The sequence below is a fragment of the Anopheles stephensi genome, chromosome X, assembly GCF_013141755.1.
Source record: "Anopheles stephensi strain Indian chromosome X, UCI_ANSTEP_V1.0, whole genome shotgun sequence".
In the NCBI taxonomy this organism is placed as follows: Eukaryota; Metazoa; Arthropoda; class Insecta; order Diptera; family Culicidae; genus Anopheles; species Anopheles stephensi.
In genome coordinates, this window is record NC_050201.1 from 5,810,753 (window position 1) to 5,827,915 (window position 17,163).

The window sequence follows — 17,163 nt, forward strand, 5'->3', positions numbered from 1 at the left end:
GTCGATATCTGATATGATACAATCAGATCGCTTTGAATTCAGATAAAGCTTACCAGACTTGTGCAGGGATCAAGAAACTAACAGCAAAAGGCCAGCCCAACGAGATGCGTTTCTGGGAATACAGTCCTAATGACAGACATTATTGGTTTTCAAGCTCTCTAGCTCTCAAGCTCGCCTCTCCAGAAACAGAAGCTTAACCAAAGCACCGAGCAGATGACTTTAAACCTCAGGTTGGAGAGAATGGCCTCGGACAACCCAAGACCCTTTAAAGTCCTTTAGGTAGTGCACATGGACAAAGTGGCGGATCAGACGGTGAGCTGAGTCGGGTTTCCTTGTGTAAGTGGCCTCATTTTAGGGACGTCATTTAAGGGTCTTGATCCTCGTACACGATCTTTTTAGATCTACAATCTCAATACTCGAGCTAGTAGGGACCCGCAATATCGCCAAAGGATCTCCAAGATGCGTGATCCGCCACATCACGGACAGATGACGAGGTGTGTGTGGTAGAAGCTCAAATTGAGATGGATATTGGACTCACGGCAGATGGTGGCTCTGAGCGCCCGTGAACGTACTAGGATTTGGAGGACTTCCGCAGCAGGCATACTTGTCAGGGCGCCTGACCTGCTGAAGAAATCGTCTACCGATCTAATGTCTCGACCTTTCGTCACACCATGTGGGTAGCCTAAAAAGACATTATGGGATCTGGGTAAACATTCTCATGACTTATGTTCCGTCTACCAGAGCCTGACGAGTCGAATTTGACTACGAGATGGTGAGATAATCGAGCGGCTTGTAGAACATTATCAAACAGTCGTCAAGATGCTGTTAATTGGTTACAAAGGCCGATTTTGATTGATAAAACATTGTCTACACATCGTGGTATCAGTGACAGTGCGTCTATGTTACGCACATTAAGAAAGGGTTTTATTATTTACCAATCTAAAATCACTCATTTTTGTAATTAAAACGGGGTGAATATTGTTTCCCTATTTTAATTTGAGATTATCCAGCTTTGCAATACCCATAGTAGAGTCATAAAATCCCTAGTGAAAAAAATAACAACAACGCACGCATACCATCAAAATGACGTGAGCTGTCAGTTGAAGCAGAAGCACGAGAGCAACAAAAAAAACACACACAACACAACAACACGTACAATAACAATGCGAAAGTGAAACATCTTTTTCCAGCACGCGATAGAGAATCTCATGCAACCGGGGGCAACATTTTCCATCCTTTCCACGGTACAGCCAACGCTTAATCATCCGGACGCCAGAAACACATTAGCGCACGCTCGTCTCACCCCTGGCCTCCCGGTCTGGCGATTGCACCATCGATAGTGTGGTTTTGATTGAATTGACATTCAAGTGACATTCTCGGACCAGTGCGAACGTCGGCGCCGTACAGATTCGTCTCGTCCACACACGGAACTCGACGGGTACGGGTGAAAATTTCACTCGCTCGCTCGGGTTCAGCTAGCAGTAATTAGCCAGTTGCTTCGCGTGGAACTTTTTCGGCACCGGAGAGCGGTACGGCACGGCGGCCCCACGTCAAGCTCGCCAATCAACCAGCACCAACTCAATTGCACTACACCACACAATCAACAGTCGTGTTCGGTACCTAGGAGGAGAGTGGGTGACGTCGACGACCGACTTCGGAGTGTCGGACAGATCGGACCGAGCTTTTCCAAGTGTTACGGAACAAGGATTCCGTGCGAAAATCCAATCCGAGTAACCGAGCTTGTGACAGCGATAGTGCATAGGTGCTTAGTGGCAAGATGCGTAGCCGTAGCAATTCGGGGGTTCGCCTCGACTACTACCAGCGGATCGTGCATCGGCTCATCATGCGCCACCAGCAACCAGTGACCGGACTGTTTCCGGCCAGCCCCCAAACCCAGCATGCGTGGGTAAGAAAATCGTGCAAAAACCCGGTGAAGGTCACCATCCTCCTCTCATGTTGGTGTTCTCTCTTTCTCTCTCGCTTCCCCCTAGATACGCGACAACGTGTACTGCATACTGGCCGTGTGGGGACTGTCGATGGCGTACAAGAAGATAGCGGACCAGGACGAGGATCGCGCGAAAGCGTACGAGCTCGAGCAGTGCTGTGTGAAGCTGATGCGCGGCCTGCTGATGGCCATGATGAACCAGAAGGATAAGGTGGAACGGTTCAAAACGTCCCAGAATCCGCTCGATTCGCTGCACGCAAAGTACTCGAGCCGGAACGGACAGATCGTGGTCGGTGATAGCGAGTGGGGCCATCTGCAGATCGATGCCATCTCGCTGTATCTGCTCATCCTGGCGCAGATGACCGCGTCCGGGTTGCAGATAGTGTTTTCCCTCGACGAGGTCGCGTTCATCCAGAATCTGGTGTTTTACATCGAATCGGCGTACTGCATCCCGGACTACGGTATATGGGAGCGCGGTGACAAATCGAACCACGGCCAGCCGGAGCTGAATGCGAGCTCGATCGGCATGGCGAAGGCGGCGCTGGAAGCGATGAACGAGCTCGATCTGTTCGGGGCGCGCGGTGGTTCCGGTTCCGTCATACACGTGCTGGCGGACGAAGCGCACAAGTGTCAGGCGGTGCTGCAGTCGATGCTGCCCCGCGAATCGAACAGCAAGGAGCTGGATGCGGGCCTGCTGTCCGTCGTCGGGTTTCCGGCGTTCGCGTGCGACGATCCGCAGCTCATCGAAACGACGCAGGAAGCGATCATTACGCGGCTGCAGGGCCGGTACGGCTGCAAGCGGTTTCTGCGCGACGGCTACAAAACGCCCAAGGAGGACAACACGCGCCTGTACTACGAGCGGTGGGAGTTGCGGATGTTCGAGAAGATTGAGTGCGAGTGGCCCCTGTTCTTCTGCTACCTGATACTGAACAAAGCGTTCCAGAACGATAAGCAGGCGGTCGCGGAGTACTCGCAGAAGCTGGAGGAGATTCTCGTCAAGACGGAGGAAGGCATGAAGCTGATACCGGAGCTGTACGCGGTACCGGAGGAGGCGGTCGCCGCGGAATATCAAATCCCGGGCAGCCAGCAGCGTGTCGTCGTTGGACGGTGCCCCTTCCTGTGGGGTCAATCGCTGTACATACTGGGCAAGCTACTGCAGGAGGTAGGGTATTGCTGCCCGGGTGGGTGTTCCTTCCGATCGAGGTGCTTTAGTAATGCGTGTGCTATTTCAGGGGTTTCTTGCCGTTGGTGAGCTGGATCCGTTGAATCGGCGGCTCGGTGCACAGAAGAAACCGGACGTGGTGGTGCAGGTCGTTATACTGGCCGAGGATAACGATATACGGGACAAGCTGGCCGAGCACGGCATACAGGTGCAGACGATCGCGGATGTCGCCCCGATCGAGGTGCAGCCGGCCCGTGTACTTAGCCACCTGTACACGTACCTGGGGCGCAACAAAAAGCTCGGCCTGTCCGGTCGTAAGTCGCGTGACGTCGGCATACTCAGCACCAGCAAGCTGTACTCGCTGAAGGATCGCATCTTTGCGTTTACGCCACAGGTACGAGGGTGCGGGATATCCAAAATGAGCCAGTTGGCCGCTGTTTTTCGAATAACTTCCTCTAGGGTTTGTAACGCGAGCGCCCTGTGCTGCTGCCACCAGGTCATCAAGTGGTAATACAAGACGACACGCATCATACACACAGAACCACACACACACACACAAAAGACACATATGTGCGACGCAAGGCTTTATAAAACTGAGTTTTGTTTAGCAAAGCTGGAGAAGGTTTCCGCTTTGCGGCTGTTGCTGTACATTTGAGTCGGTGGTGCTCCAACGCCTAGCCTGCCACCATATCTGGTGTGGAGTTCGAGAAGACGAAGAACCTTTTCTGTACATACAAGCACCACCCACACACACACACTCTCTTTCTCTATCTATCTCTTGGTCTTGGCGTTGGCGTGCGATCAACTATACTTGGCCCTACCGTTTGCTGCGTGTTGTTGTTTTGTTTTACTTTATTTATTTTTCTATCTCATCCCTTCCGCGAACTCCGCCAACAGTTCTCCGACGTGAACCGATTCTATATCGCTTCCGACAACGAGCTCATGATCGATCTGCTAAAGGGTGAGATTAACTTCCTGAAGTCAGCATGGCAGAATCTGCTCGGCCGTCCGTTACTTACGCTGGTGCTGAAAACTGTACATCTAGGTCGGTCAAACTCTTTACTCTTTCCCTCTCCATCTCTCTCTCTCTCTCTTTCTATCTGTCTCTATTACTCTGGTCCTTCCGGTTCCTTTTTTATCATCCCTTTTGTGTTTCTTACCATCACAAAATTCACAACTCCTTTCCGGTAGTGCACAGACCTGGTCCTGGCCACTTTTATTGGCGTGCTTTCTCCACCAACCTCCATTATCCTGATCGATGCTACACCAAACAGAGCACGCCATTTTGTACATAGTAGCTAGTTCCTTCAATATCCCTTCTTCGTAGTTTTGTTTGCCGAGTGTTTGCGCAGTGTTTCCTACCTGTAGTAGTGTACCTTTTCCCGGTTCGTGTTTGGAGTGACGGTTTTGCTGATAAATGCATTTTTTCCACTAAAAAAGAAAAATCAACACACCCATTCCTTCCAGCATACTTCCCCGTAAGGTTTCGGTTATTAACTCGTTTGCTTTTGTTTGTTTGAATACTGATGATCCCAATCTTCGATGCGCACGATTGTACATTTTTTATACGAATCAGTATAGCTTTATATGTGTCAGGTAGGCAAAGCTGCTCGAAGGAGTCTCGGTACGGTTTACACATCTACCGTAGTCTAGCCAACAGCAACCAATACCAATGGTTGGTCCTGCTCAATAGGACTTTTCTATTCCGGTCCAGTTTCATTGGCCTTTACTGATCGTCAAAATTGTCCACATTTTAACACAATTACACACACACACGTACACCCACACATGCATACACCTACAAGGTTTTACGGGTCAGAAGCATGAGGAATTCCGGCGGTCCGGTGTCTGGTCGGACTGGGGTTCAAGTCCCGTCCAGATCACCTGCCCGCAAAATCAAGCCACAGAAAGCCATAAATGGCAGAAGGATGAGGAATTCACGGTCACTTCTTCACTCCCGTAAAATCCTGTACTTGGAGCACTAATTGGATGCTACTTTACCCTGTGCAAGAGGATGTGTGAATATCGGATGAACCCGCAAAACGAACGTGGTGGCTGCTGCTGGCACGATGCATCATCAGCGTCCCTTCCATCATTTCCAGGGACATCCGAACCGCCTATATTTAGAGCATGGTGTGCAAAATTCCAAACTACTTCATGTTACAAAAATTCGCCGCTCCATCACAAAAACAAAATAATTGGCAAATCTTTCCATCTCTTTCTCTTCTCTTCCTTCTTGCCAACCCCCCGACCCCATGGTTGATTCGTTCCGTACAATACACCAAACCATATATCAAATCAAAACCCCACGGGTGTGGTGCCACTGCTGTGCTGTGTACACTGGTCGGTGATCGCGATCTTTGCCAACGGATAACGGATGACGACGGTGTCGGTGTCGGGTGGTGGAACAATGGCCGGAACATCCGCACACACTGCACCACCATCCTGTCGTGCGACTCCATCAAACCATCTTTTCCCACACACCATACTCCACACACACACACCCACACATATGTCCACCGATCCACCAAATCTCTCGTCTAACGGCTTAATGGCGGTGGTGTTTCGTTGGGCGGGAAATCTGGCCGATGGCCACACAGATATTCGATCATGACGAGTACTATACATCGCGCGATCCCGCCCTGCTGGCAAGCAATTTCACCGACATACTAGCCTTCCTTAGCTATAGCTGGCGCCATCTGCTCGGTCGGCCTACGATCACACTGATGGCAACCCATTGGCTCTTAGGTAACTATACCAAACCACCACCAAGCCTTCACACTCACCGACCGCCGCACCATCGTACACCAAACTGTACCACCTTCATTTTGCATCTTCGGCAATCCCTTCCGCAAACTCATTCATCACATCACGGTATCGCTATCATTTTGTTGGGGTAAACGAAAACCAAAAAAAAAAGAAGGGAAACCATTTTTCTGGCTTTTGCTCATCAAACGTTCAATTATGCAAACATCTTCCAAAGTGATGCGATAGAGCAGGTTCCGATCGTCATTTAAGCGCGGGCATCCAGCATCCGGGAGTAGGGAGTGTTCTTGGAGCGCTCATCCATTGCTAGACAGAACAGGACATGCTAGTTACGCTCTCCACTGCTCATGTTCATACGAGTGTCACTCAGTTGTGTGGTTTTATGTCCATCTTCTCTACCCGGCTTTTGATGTTACGTTCGGTTTCGGTTTGGGGTTTTCGCTGTCCCGTTCCTTTGATTACCGTTTCAGTTTCTTGTTCAAGCTATAAGTATCCATCGCACGTGTCATTCGATGGTTTTATGTTTCGCTTCGTGTCGTCGTCTACAGCTGATGAACCATAGATATTGAGTTGAAGGATAAGATGGAACGTACGTTGTAGATGCGATGTTTTACTGAGAACTCCTGAGTGATCGAAGCATGTGACTGAGAGTATATGTCAGTGTCTGGGTTTTTGTTTGTTTTCTTTTCTTATTTGCAGAACTAACCTAATCTGTGAGTTTTTGTTCTAACGAATATCTCAGGACACTCTCATTAAAACCTATGTGTTTGAATAGTCACACCAATCCAATGTGTGTGTGTGTGTGTGTAATGCGGCCTCTCATGTAGTCATAGTAGTAGCAGAGTAGCAAACCGATACACTAAAACCAGTGACATTTGAATGTGAAAAGTTGTGTAACACTCTCACCCTAATGCCACAGCAAACGAAACCAAAATCTAAAACCTAACCCAACTTCCTTCACATTTCCCACCCTGCCTTGCATGTGTCCCGCGTGTGACAAAGACCCGCTCCATCCGTACGTTCCTCTACGTAAAAGTGAAATAATTACTAAAATCGAAGCTAAGGAGTAGAACACGGCGCACAAGTCACATGAGTATTTAGGACATAAAAGTAAAATTTTAATTAACCGTTCATTGTGTCAAAAAAAAGTATTAAAAGTTATTCATTGGACATTTGATCAGTTTTTAATTAACTTTTTCGATGGTTTTCATATGTTCAATTATATCTTTAATCATTACAGATCCACATTTGAATTATTTTTTATAATAAAAATTAAGAATAAATTTTGTATTCAAATAGATTTTAGCTAAAAAGTTTATAAACTTGCTAAAAATGGTACAAAAACTATATAAAATAGTAATTGCCAGTATTAATAGCAATAATTTATATAAACGAGTTAATCAAAAAATATTTAATTATTCACAATTTTATCTAAAAATGTGTTGATAATTATATAAAAACTATAACTAAATTTTAGCACGCCAAATGAAGTTGCTTTACATACTTTTTTTATACACAACAAACTGTGAGCTTAAATTAAATCATTTTGTCCCACCACGTCCTGCTCTCATTCCACAGTGCACTTCCAGGGAAAGTTTGCGTGCGAGTGTGTTCCATGCAACGCTTGAGCCTATTCTCTACTTCTTAGCCCTAAAATCTTAAATTAGTGTTTGCCATCTGCAGTGTAGCATCCTCCAAACAGATGTCCGCTCTTTACAGCACGCTAACGCCTATCCTTATTTCTCATTTTGTGTGACGCACACCGTGGGATACGCTCCCGTGCTCGTCCAGACAACAACAAAGTCCCGCTGGCCATGATCCAGACGATGAAGAAGCTAAAGTCGGGCTACATCAGTGGTACCCGGGTAATACTCGGCAATTTGGGCGACTTCATCAACACGTCTGCCATTACGGACCTTAGCTTTCTCGGCAGCCAGGAGGATGGTTATCCTGACAGTGAGTGTTGAATCTGTATCTGTCAGGGCTGTACTTACTACGATTAAATGATTTGAACGCTCAATTTGCAGAGCTAAATCCTGCCGTGCAGGCATACCTCGATGAGCATCTGCTGCGTTCGTTCAGCCACCGGGCCTCAACTACCTCGATCCGTTCGTCCGGACTGCGGCCGAAGAATTTGCGTCGCCGCATGTCCGTGAAGGGTGCAATCAAGAAGACGCGTTCGATCAACGTAGACTGTACGTAGCTGCGGGGGTTTTGAGAGCTCCACCACACCAACGCTTACCTAACGATCGCCTTTTTCAGCTGAAACGCTCGGCATGGAAGGTAATGTGACGGAGCGTCGCCTGTCGCACGTAACGCCGCAATGGTTGGAACCGAACCAAACGACCGTCGGTGCGGCGGCCACCACTGGCGCCAGCGGTACCGCTGCCCCGTCCGGTGGTTCCCCAACGTCGCGCGATCCATCGCCCAACACCCAGGCGCAGCCACGCTACGGTGAGCGCGTATCGCTCGACGACGACAACAAGAAGCTGCACATACAAACGTCAGCAACGGCGGCCAGTACGTATCTGGATGCGGAGGATGTTATAAACCGTGGCACGCAGGAACTCATGCGGTGGTAATGGGTTTTTTTTTCCCCGTTTCAGTGCCAAAGATACACATTCAGCCGCTACCGCGACATCGCCCGACTACGGAGACGAACTTTGAGAATACCGAGGTGGAGGAGCTGATCGCAATGCTCCGGGAGACGGAGAATCTCGAGGAGCAGGGTGACATACTGCAGCATCTGGTCGACACGCAGGGACTCGATTTTAACACCGGTACGTACACGTGCCCGACTAACGTTCGTGTTCGGGGGATTTTTGTGTGTATGTGTGTATGTACGGGAGTAGTTTGTCGCATCGTTTAACACTGGGCACTGTTCGAGGTGTAGCTTAAGATCCCGGGGTCCTATACCAGAGATGTAGCATGTACGAACTAATGTAAAGAGTGTTTCAAGTCCTCAAACAAATGTCTACATGCTTAACATGCGGACACTTGTGTGATGGCCTTCGAACACTCTGTAAATGTCGATGCTTCAGAAGCCTTCTTAAGGTTCCGTCATTTTTTTATATTTGGGTTCAATCTTACTACAAAAAGGAGCAATTAATTTAACATTACGCATGCATGATAACTTCTGGAAGGCTTTTAACCGCGGGCTGTAGACTGTTTCAATTTCAACTGTACGCTTTACTCATTATCCTCTATTTATCTCTCTTTTCCCCCTTTTTTGTCCTGGTCCTTGCTCTGTTTTTGTGGCATTGTTGTGTGCGTACGTGTGTCCTGTGTGTGTGTGTGTGGGTCGTGTGGCCATGTGTCGCAATATCATTTTGCCTTGTTGCCTGCCTGATTGACCTGCCTGCAATGTGCCGCACTTGCTGTACCGGGGCTGCCGTACACGCTTCGCTCACACGTGGGTTGCTGCTTGGTTGCTGCTGATGTTACCGCTGTCGCTTGGCCTAACCAACCCTGCTTGCGTTGCCTGCCCGCCGCGGCCCGAAACCGAAACCGACCGGGTCACAACCGCTGTCACAGAGTTAACTGCTGGCGTTAATGAAGATTCACCTTCCCAAGGCATGCTGGAGGAGGGCAGGGTGGTGACGGTGCGCGGTCTGCTGAAGGGTCTGTACGAGAAAGCCTGCCAGCAGAAGATGTGGGGCCTGGTCCGTCACACGGCCGGCATGCTCGGCAAACGGGTCGAGGATCTGGCGAAGGCCGTCACCGATCTGCTCGTGCGCCAGAAACAGGTAAACAAGCCCGGTGGTCCGGGAACTCCTCCCTGCGCCGAATTATTGAGCGGCTGTTTGTTTTTCTTCCTCTTCTTCTTCTTCTTCTTTCCGCCACTAGGTTACGGTCGGTATGCCACCGAACAGTGAGCACACGATAACGGCCCCCCTGCCCGAGATGGAGCTACGGTCGGTGATACACGAAGCGTACGGCGATGACGAAAGTACCGCCATGCTGTCCCAGGAGCTGCTCGTCTATCTCGCAATGTTTATCCGTACCGAGCCGCAGCTGTTCCACGAAATGTTGCGGCTGCGCGTCGGCCTCATCATCCAGGTGATGGCGAAGGAGCTGTCCCGCACGCTGAACTGCGACGGTGAGCAAGCGTCCGAGCATCTGCTCAATCTGTCACCGTTCGAGATGAAGAACTTGCTGCACCACATCCTGAGCGGCAAGGAGTTTGCGATCAACAGTGTCGCGCGCGGTAACATCTCGATCGTGAGCTGCAAATCGAGCCGGGTCAGTAAGAAGAGTCAGATCGGTATCGGTGAGCCGGAAAATGCGGAAGGTTCGCTGATCGACGATCGGCAGGGTCAGTGGTTACGGCGCCGCCGGCTCGACGGTGCGCTGAACCGGGTGCCGCGCGATTTTTATCCACGCGTCTGGACCGTGCTCGAGCGGTGCAGCGGGCTAGCGATCGAGGGGCGCGTGCTGCCCCAAAGCCTGACGCAGGAGATGACACCGAACGAGCTGAAGTTTGCGCTCGAGGTGGAAACGGCACTCAACACGATCCCGCAGCCCGAGTACCGGCAGCTGGTGGTGGAAGCGCTGATGGTGCTGACGCTCGTCACCGAGCACAACATCCTCTCGTCGATCGGCACGATCATCTACGTCGAGCATCTGGTGCACCGGGCGAACCAGCTGTTTCTCGAGGATCAGCGCAAAAGCCACGGCGACGCGATGCTGTGCTGCGCGAAGAACAAGGACATCCGTGAAACGACCACGGCCGGGTTGCTGCTGTGCGGTGGTGCCGCCTACATCTGTCAGCATCTGTACGACAGTGCGCCGAGCGGCAGCTACGGCACGATGACGTACATGGCCCGGGCAGTCGCGTCCGTGCTCGAGCTGCCGAAGCACGGCGACATGGACTGCACCATCTCCTAAACAAAAAAAGGCTCTCCTGCGCGAGTGCTTACGATACGATTTTGTTAGATGTGCCGGCCCCCAAACACAGGGCCACCATATATTTAGCTCGCGTTAGCCAGTTTGCACGCAACTGTAGCAATGTTTTACTTAATCACATCGAAACAGAGAGAGAGAGAGAGAGAGAGATGGAGCTGTTGACAGGATCGTATCGGAAATCATCGGTTATCATCGGCGCTGTTGAACACTGCTTCTCCTTCTTACCTTACTCCCCCTCTGTTCTGCTCTCTTTATCTGTGTGTGCGTTTTCTTTTTCTTTGCTCACTCCTGCAAGAGCTTAGCTGTTGTTGTTTATGCTAGGGTTAGGAACCTGTTTATAGCTCAAACGAGCAACAAAGTGGTACTGTTGACATCCTGCTGTTGGTTATATTGCTGCACGATGTTTTCCGATGACGACGCTTTAGATTTAGAATGTATGCAATAAGCAATAGACGCCTCTTCCTCGCTCTCACGCATCTCTATATCTCGGTTTCTTTCTCTCTTCGGTATATCAAGCCAAAAAAGGTGCACTTGGTGAGTATTCAAATCCGGAAGATTTGATCAACGGTTCCGGGCCGGGGATCCTCGCGGATACTATCCCAACATGTCCCCAAAACTATCTCTTCCATTAATGGGACAATGGAGTTGATGAGATGTCAGTCACAAGGCATCACATCTCAGAGACCCAGATTCTCTTCTTCTAGATCTCAGCACTTCCGCGGATATTCCGCCATTTTTGGACTTCCTGGGGTAGTTGCATGCTATCTCTCATCTCATCTCTTCAACAAATGGTCGATCAGGTGTATGGGGTTAATGAGATGCCAGTCACAAGGCATCACATCTCAGAGACTCAGATTTTCTTCTTCTTGACACCTCAGCACTTCCGCGGATATTCCGCCATTTTTGGACTTCCTGGGGTAGTTGCATGCTATCTCTCATCTCATCTCTTCAACAAATGGTCGATCAGGTGTATGGGGTTAATGAGATGCCAGTCACAAGGCATCACATCTCAGAGACTCAGATTTTCTTCTTCTTGACACCTCAGCACTTCCGCGGATATTCCGCCATTTTTGGACTTCCTTGACTTACATTACTCATATCTAGATAGTCAGTCCAGAGTACCCTAAGAGACGATCCAGTCGGGAATTGATTATTGTTTCTTCGTGCTAGGGCCTCTGGTGGTTCCCATTTCCCATCATGCACCCTCAACAAAATTTGTTATGAAAAGATTTCTTAATCTCATTTTATTCAACTCACTGTTTTTGGAAGAATGATCAGAAAAGTTGACTATGCGGCATCAGACGTGTTCAAGATGGAAAAGAAAGGCACGTGAGCGTACAGAGGTGAAGGTTAGCAAACGCACAGTCACGGGGAAAGTTTTCTTTACCATACGTTTGCTTGCTATTCCCTTTACAGTGGGGTGCATGTGTGACCATGAAGGTTGTTCACGCCACTACTGCAAGGAACATTTTTCTTTTGCTGTTCTGCCAGCTAAAGATCAAAGCGATAGAGAAGTGAGAGCGAAAGAGTAGGATAAATAAAAAAAAACACGAAGCAAACACTCTAGCAACATCCAAAAATAATAAATGCAAAACCTTCAACGCTTCAGTTGTTCAGATGGTTTATTACAATGTTTCTTTTTCCACCCAGGCGGTGTGCGTGTTTGGGAGAAATTCATGGGACGAGGGACGAGATTTTCCCGCAATTTTCCGCGCGCATTTGAAATCCCCACGATTCGGTTTCTTCTCTAGTGGTACAGGTGCGATATTTAAACCCGCACCTTAAAACGCTGCCCTTTACCGTAGTGAGTGAGACGACCAAGTACACTCGGAATAGTGTAAGTAGCAGCAGCAATAGTGGGGGGGGAACCAAAAGCGAAATTTAGCAATAGTTTCAAAATGTGTTTTCAAATTGCAAGGAGTGTGGGTGTGTGTGTGTAATAATGTAAAAACAAACGGATGCCGCCATTAGAAGCATCCCGTTCCTTGAATCCGCTTCCAAACTACTTGGCCGACTCGACCACCGGATCCGCGACATCGGACAAATCCATCTCTTCGGGCGTCTCAGATTTGCGACGTCGCTCTATCGTTTGCCCCATTACGAACGCCATTAGTTGCGATACGTCCACCATCGGTGCGGCACGCTTCACGTGCTCGTACAGCGAAGCCATCTCGGTGTGGAGTGCGACACATTCCGGACTCAAGCCTGCCACCAGCACCAGCACCGTATCGACTGCAACGCCACACATCCGCGACCCATAGCCCGGTTCGGTTTTGGCCGGCAGCACGACGTCCGCCAGACACGCCACGTAGTTGGTGACACAGTGCACCACCCAATCGGTTGGTGCGTGCTGCGTAAAGCGTTCCGCCAGCTTGGCAGCATTCACCGACAGCATGCACGAGCCGAACGTTTCGATGCGGGCCAGTTGGGTAATTTCTTCCCGTGCGCACTGGGTAAAGAGTTGCAGCAGGTAGGTGACGTTCGCTTCCTGCGTTTCGCCTGCATCGGCCGTCGCTAGGGATGGTGGTTTTGCAAGGCACGACAGGTATTCTGTCGTTAGAAAGGGGATCGGCATCTTTGTGTCGCACTCCAAACGATCGAGGAAGTATTTGCACGTGAAGGTATGGGTCATTTGTGAAACTTCGCGCAGAAAATCCTTCCAAACTGGAATAGAAAAATCACATTTAGACTTGAAACAAATGTAGCATTTTTAGAGACAACTCTGCGTACCTTTCTCCGGCAGCTCTCGGACGAGTTGATCGAGCGTCGGTAGCATCTGCTTGACGGCCATCCACACCAGCATCATTCGGTCCGGTTGACCCTCACTCTGACTGACGGGCACGTGCGTCGGTGGATATCGGTACCGCAGCCGATCGGAGATGAGCGCGAGCTGTTTGACTACCCCCCGCAGCATATCGTGCCGCTTCTCGTCGGATGCTTCCTGTTCTTTGGGTGTTGGTTGCGTGCAGCAGGCTGGCCACACGCGTCCCATCAGCTCGAGCAGAGCGTACAGGGCCGGCAGATGCAGCTGCTCGCACGCATTGCCCAGCCCGTCGAGCAGAAACTGTCCGATGAATTCGTGCGGCAGGTACAGGTTCGTTTCGTACAGACGCTGGGCGAACCGTAGCAGGGCGGGCGATTGGCACACATCGAACCGTGTCACCAGCAGCCGCTCGAGATGGGTGCGCAGATAGCACTTGGCGACCGTCCGGTACCGGGCAAGGAGGTCGACAATCGCGTCGACTAGCTGCTCGTGGTTGCTGTTCGAGGCAAGCGAGTGGAGCGATTTGACGAGCGTGTTGAAAAACAGCTCCGGCGACTGGAAGATTAGCTGCTGCATGTTCTGTGACGCATCGTTCGGTGATGGTCGGCGGCCATCGTCCGGGTTGTGTTTCTGCAGCCGGTTAACGAGCTGTATGACGGCCGGTACCAACTCCTGCTTCCCATCCCAGGTGAACGCTGGACCGTGGGTGTTGATGGCGTGGTTAAGCAGCTGGTTAAAGTCGGCTGCCGGTAGTGCACCGACCGCCCGCATGACCAACTCCCGCAGCAGTACACGCTCGTCCGACGGTTCGCAATCCTCATCCGAAGAATCATCCATGGCGGGGTTAGCCTTGTCGTACGCAATCATTGCCCGGAGATGATCCTCCGTTAGCAGCTGCCAGTGTTCGTCGAGCGTCCCGAGACATTCCGCGTTATCGAACACCTGCTCGCCACGGTGCACGAACTCGCTCAGATACACCGCCCGCTCGTCGGACGATTCGACCTGGTCGATGCGATTCATCAGCGCGCCCAGATTCAGCAACGCGGCCCGCTGCGCGAGCGTTTTCGGCCGCAGCGCGAACTGCGTCAGATGGCGCACGATGCTGTGGCGAAAGTGTTTGTGCGAGTTTAGCTCCTCGCACAGCCGGTACGCCGATTCGCCGATCACCTGCTGCAGGGTGACCGTTTCCTGGCCCTCCACGTGCAGATTGATCTCGGCCCAGTAGCAGAAACATTCGAGCGACACGTGCATGATGCAAATCTCGAGCGTGTTCAGCATGAAATGGTTGATCTTGAGCAGCCAACCGAGCATCGCCTGCGTGTACTCGACCGGGGCCGGCTTGTGTACGTGCACGTCGTCCATCAGCTGGTACACGGCCATGGCCGGATCGACCGGGATGGCCGGTTTGCGGAAGTACAGATCGAGACAGGTCATCGTCATGCTGAACATGTGCTTCAGCACGTACCCGAAGTACCGGTGTTTGCGCAGCTTCGTCCAACCCTCAAACTTGGACGCTTCCGGCGTGTTGACGAAGCGCAACATTTCCCCGACGTAATCGCACAGCCGGTTCAGCGTACGCTGGTGATTAACGTACTCGCTGCGCTTCTCCTTCTGCCAGTCGACATCGGTACGGCACATGGCAAAGTAGATCGCGCACACCATCGACTCGATACGGGTAAGCACCTCGTGCGGCTTGCCGTACTTGAGGCTGGTGATGGCCTGGTCGACGAACTGCATCGAGAACCAGAGCGGTGCGTAACGCAGCATCTCGTAGAAGAACCGGTCCAGATCGAGACCCCAGATACAGTTCATCAGCAGGCACTTGGTCAGCTGGGGCATACTGTTGAGCAGATGGTTAACACGCGAGTCCTGCATCAGATCGTACCGGAAGCTAACGTCCGTGTTTAGCATCAGGTACATCGTGATCCGCCGCAGCTGCGGTTCGTATTGCTTGTTTACTTTGTTCTGCGCGTTCAGATAGTTCTGGACGCGCAGATACTTGAGCAGCCGGGCCACCACCTCGATGATGTACGGTCCATTTCCTGCAGAAGAAACAGTTCCATCAGTACATGTGTGTGCGTGTGTGTGTGTTAAAAACAAACAAAACACAAAGCGCTCATTTTACTTACCACTGTCAAAGACGATCTTATCGAACGGGTGAATGTATTGATTGACGCCATTCAGAATGATCTGCAGCTGGTGGAAATCTTCGCAAAAATCCATACTGTTGCTGTTGTGTTTTATTTCATATAACAGCGCGAGCAAATCTCCCATACCGTTACGGTCCGCCAGCGACAGCGCGTACCGTTCTTCAGGCGACGGACTTCCGTTTTCCGGCTTCCAATTTCGCTCGGGTGTTGGTCGCTGTGCTGTGCGGCACGGCTGCAATAGCTCGCGGCCAGACGTTCGCGCTTCTTTTCTTTCGTCAAACACACGCCGATACACACACACACACACGCGCGGGCACGGTAAGATACACTGTTTGTGGAATGATACAAGGCGTAGAATATAGATAAGTACGGAGCTTTTTGTCCCTGTCGGCCGGAGCTGTTATTCTACACCAACTCCTGTCCCCTCCCACTTGTGCTCACGGTTGCCTCCAAAGCGAGACGCATTTATTAGCACCGATCCGAGCCGATTCTTCAAGCTGTCAGCCTGTGCCTGGCATTGTTTGGCACCGCAAGAACGCGCACCGAAATGCGCCCAAACGCGCCGAAAAAGAACCTATCTTTGTACCGGAATACAGTACGCCACTTACCGACGCTGGAAAGGTGAAGAGTTTGGCTAGGAAAAATGCTTTCTTCCGCTGCTGGAGCCCAAATTCACGTTCACGGCAACACCGTACACCGGTTTCCAGCGCAGAACGATCTGATTTCCGTGGAATGGGTCGAAGCTGAAACAATCGAGCAGTTGGACGCTGTCAAACTGACAACACGCACAAACTCGAGCTCGAATGGTAGGGTTCGTTGTTTATTTTCACGGTGATTATTGAAATTATTTAATCTCATCGATGTGGAATATAAATTGAACGCCCGTAATGAAATGTGAGGAAAAATCCAATTTTCACACATTTTCGGGACGGTGACCAATGATTTCCACTTCATGCAGCCCTTCGTGTACGAGCACGAAATCTGCACGTACGATTGCGAAGCCCTGACATTCATCGACTAGTACAATGGAATTCTTGGAACCCTCTGCGTTGCCGGCTCCAACGGCTTACGCACACATGCGTGCCCATTCTGGTACGGTTGCGTCGGGATTTTTTGTTTGTTACCTCTTTTACCTTTCGTTCGCCGTCGATTCGTTCGTTCGCTTCAGTACAACATGAGCACTTGGCCTGGAAGGACCGTCCGAAATATTAGCTCGCTGAAGCCGCGGTACCACCTAGCATCCAGATTATCTTAATCCAGACGCAATAAAAGTAAACTGTTTGCTATATCAGCATAGCTATTTCGAGAAGAGTTTTAAAGGACTAGCGTCATTCATACAGAATCCTTTGGGCTCCTTGCAACGCGTGTGCCGGAAGATTTATTCGCGTCGTTGTATTTTTTCCAGCTTTGCAAATTCCTACTAAGTGAAGTGTGAAATCTAACGAAAAAAGTGTTCAGGACAATAAAATTC

General features: G+C 50.5%; 2 protein-coding genes across 5 annotated transcripts; one reads left to right on the forward strand and one right to left on the reverse strand.

The window, feature by feature from the left end:
* The first annotated feature begins 1,113 nt into the window (after positions 1–1,113).
* On the forward strand, positions 1,114–12,386 carry LOC118516111 (probable phosphorylase b kinase regulatory subunit alpha). 4 transcript variants are annotated; one of them, XM_036062101.1, is made up of 10 exons: positions 1,114–1,906; positions 1,992–3,107; positions 3,178–3,501; positions 4,005–4,152; positions 7,665–7,829; positions 7,901–8,068; positions 8,136–8,393; positions 8,480–8,653; positions 9,447–9,619; positions 9,720–12,386. In XM_036062101.1, the coding sequence occupies exons 1-10, from the start codon at positions 1,778–1,780 to the stop codon at positions 10,758–10,760; spliced, it is 3,696 nt and encodes a 1,231-aa protein (XP_035917994.1). In that variant the 5' UTR covers positions 1,114–1,777; the 3' UTR covers positions 10,761–12,386. The 4 variants fall into 4 exon arrangements, with proteins under 4 accessions (XP_035917994.1, XP_035917996.1, XP_035917992.1 ...); XM_036062103.1 differs by lacking the exon at positions 4,005–4,152 and adding an exon at positions 5,708–5,855; XM_036062099.1 differs by having other exon boundaries at positions 1,115–1,906; positions 9,408–9,619.
* Positions 12,383–16,458, reverse strand: LOC118516155. Its single transcript, XM_036062104.1, has 4 exons — positions 16,301–16,458; positions 15,672–16,020; positions 13,509–15,584; positions 12,383–13,442 (listed from the first exon to the last, which is right to left on the reverse strand). Exons 2-4 carry the CDS (start codon positions 15,814–15,816, stop codon positions 12,781–12,783), a joined length of 2,883 nt encoding a protein of 960 aa, XP_035917997.1. The 5' UTR covers positions 15,817–16,020; positions 16,301–16,458; the 3' UTR covers positions 12,383–12,780.
* Between the last annotated feature and the right edge of the window lie 705 nt (positions 16,459–17,163).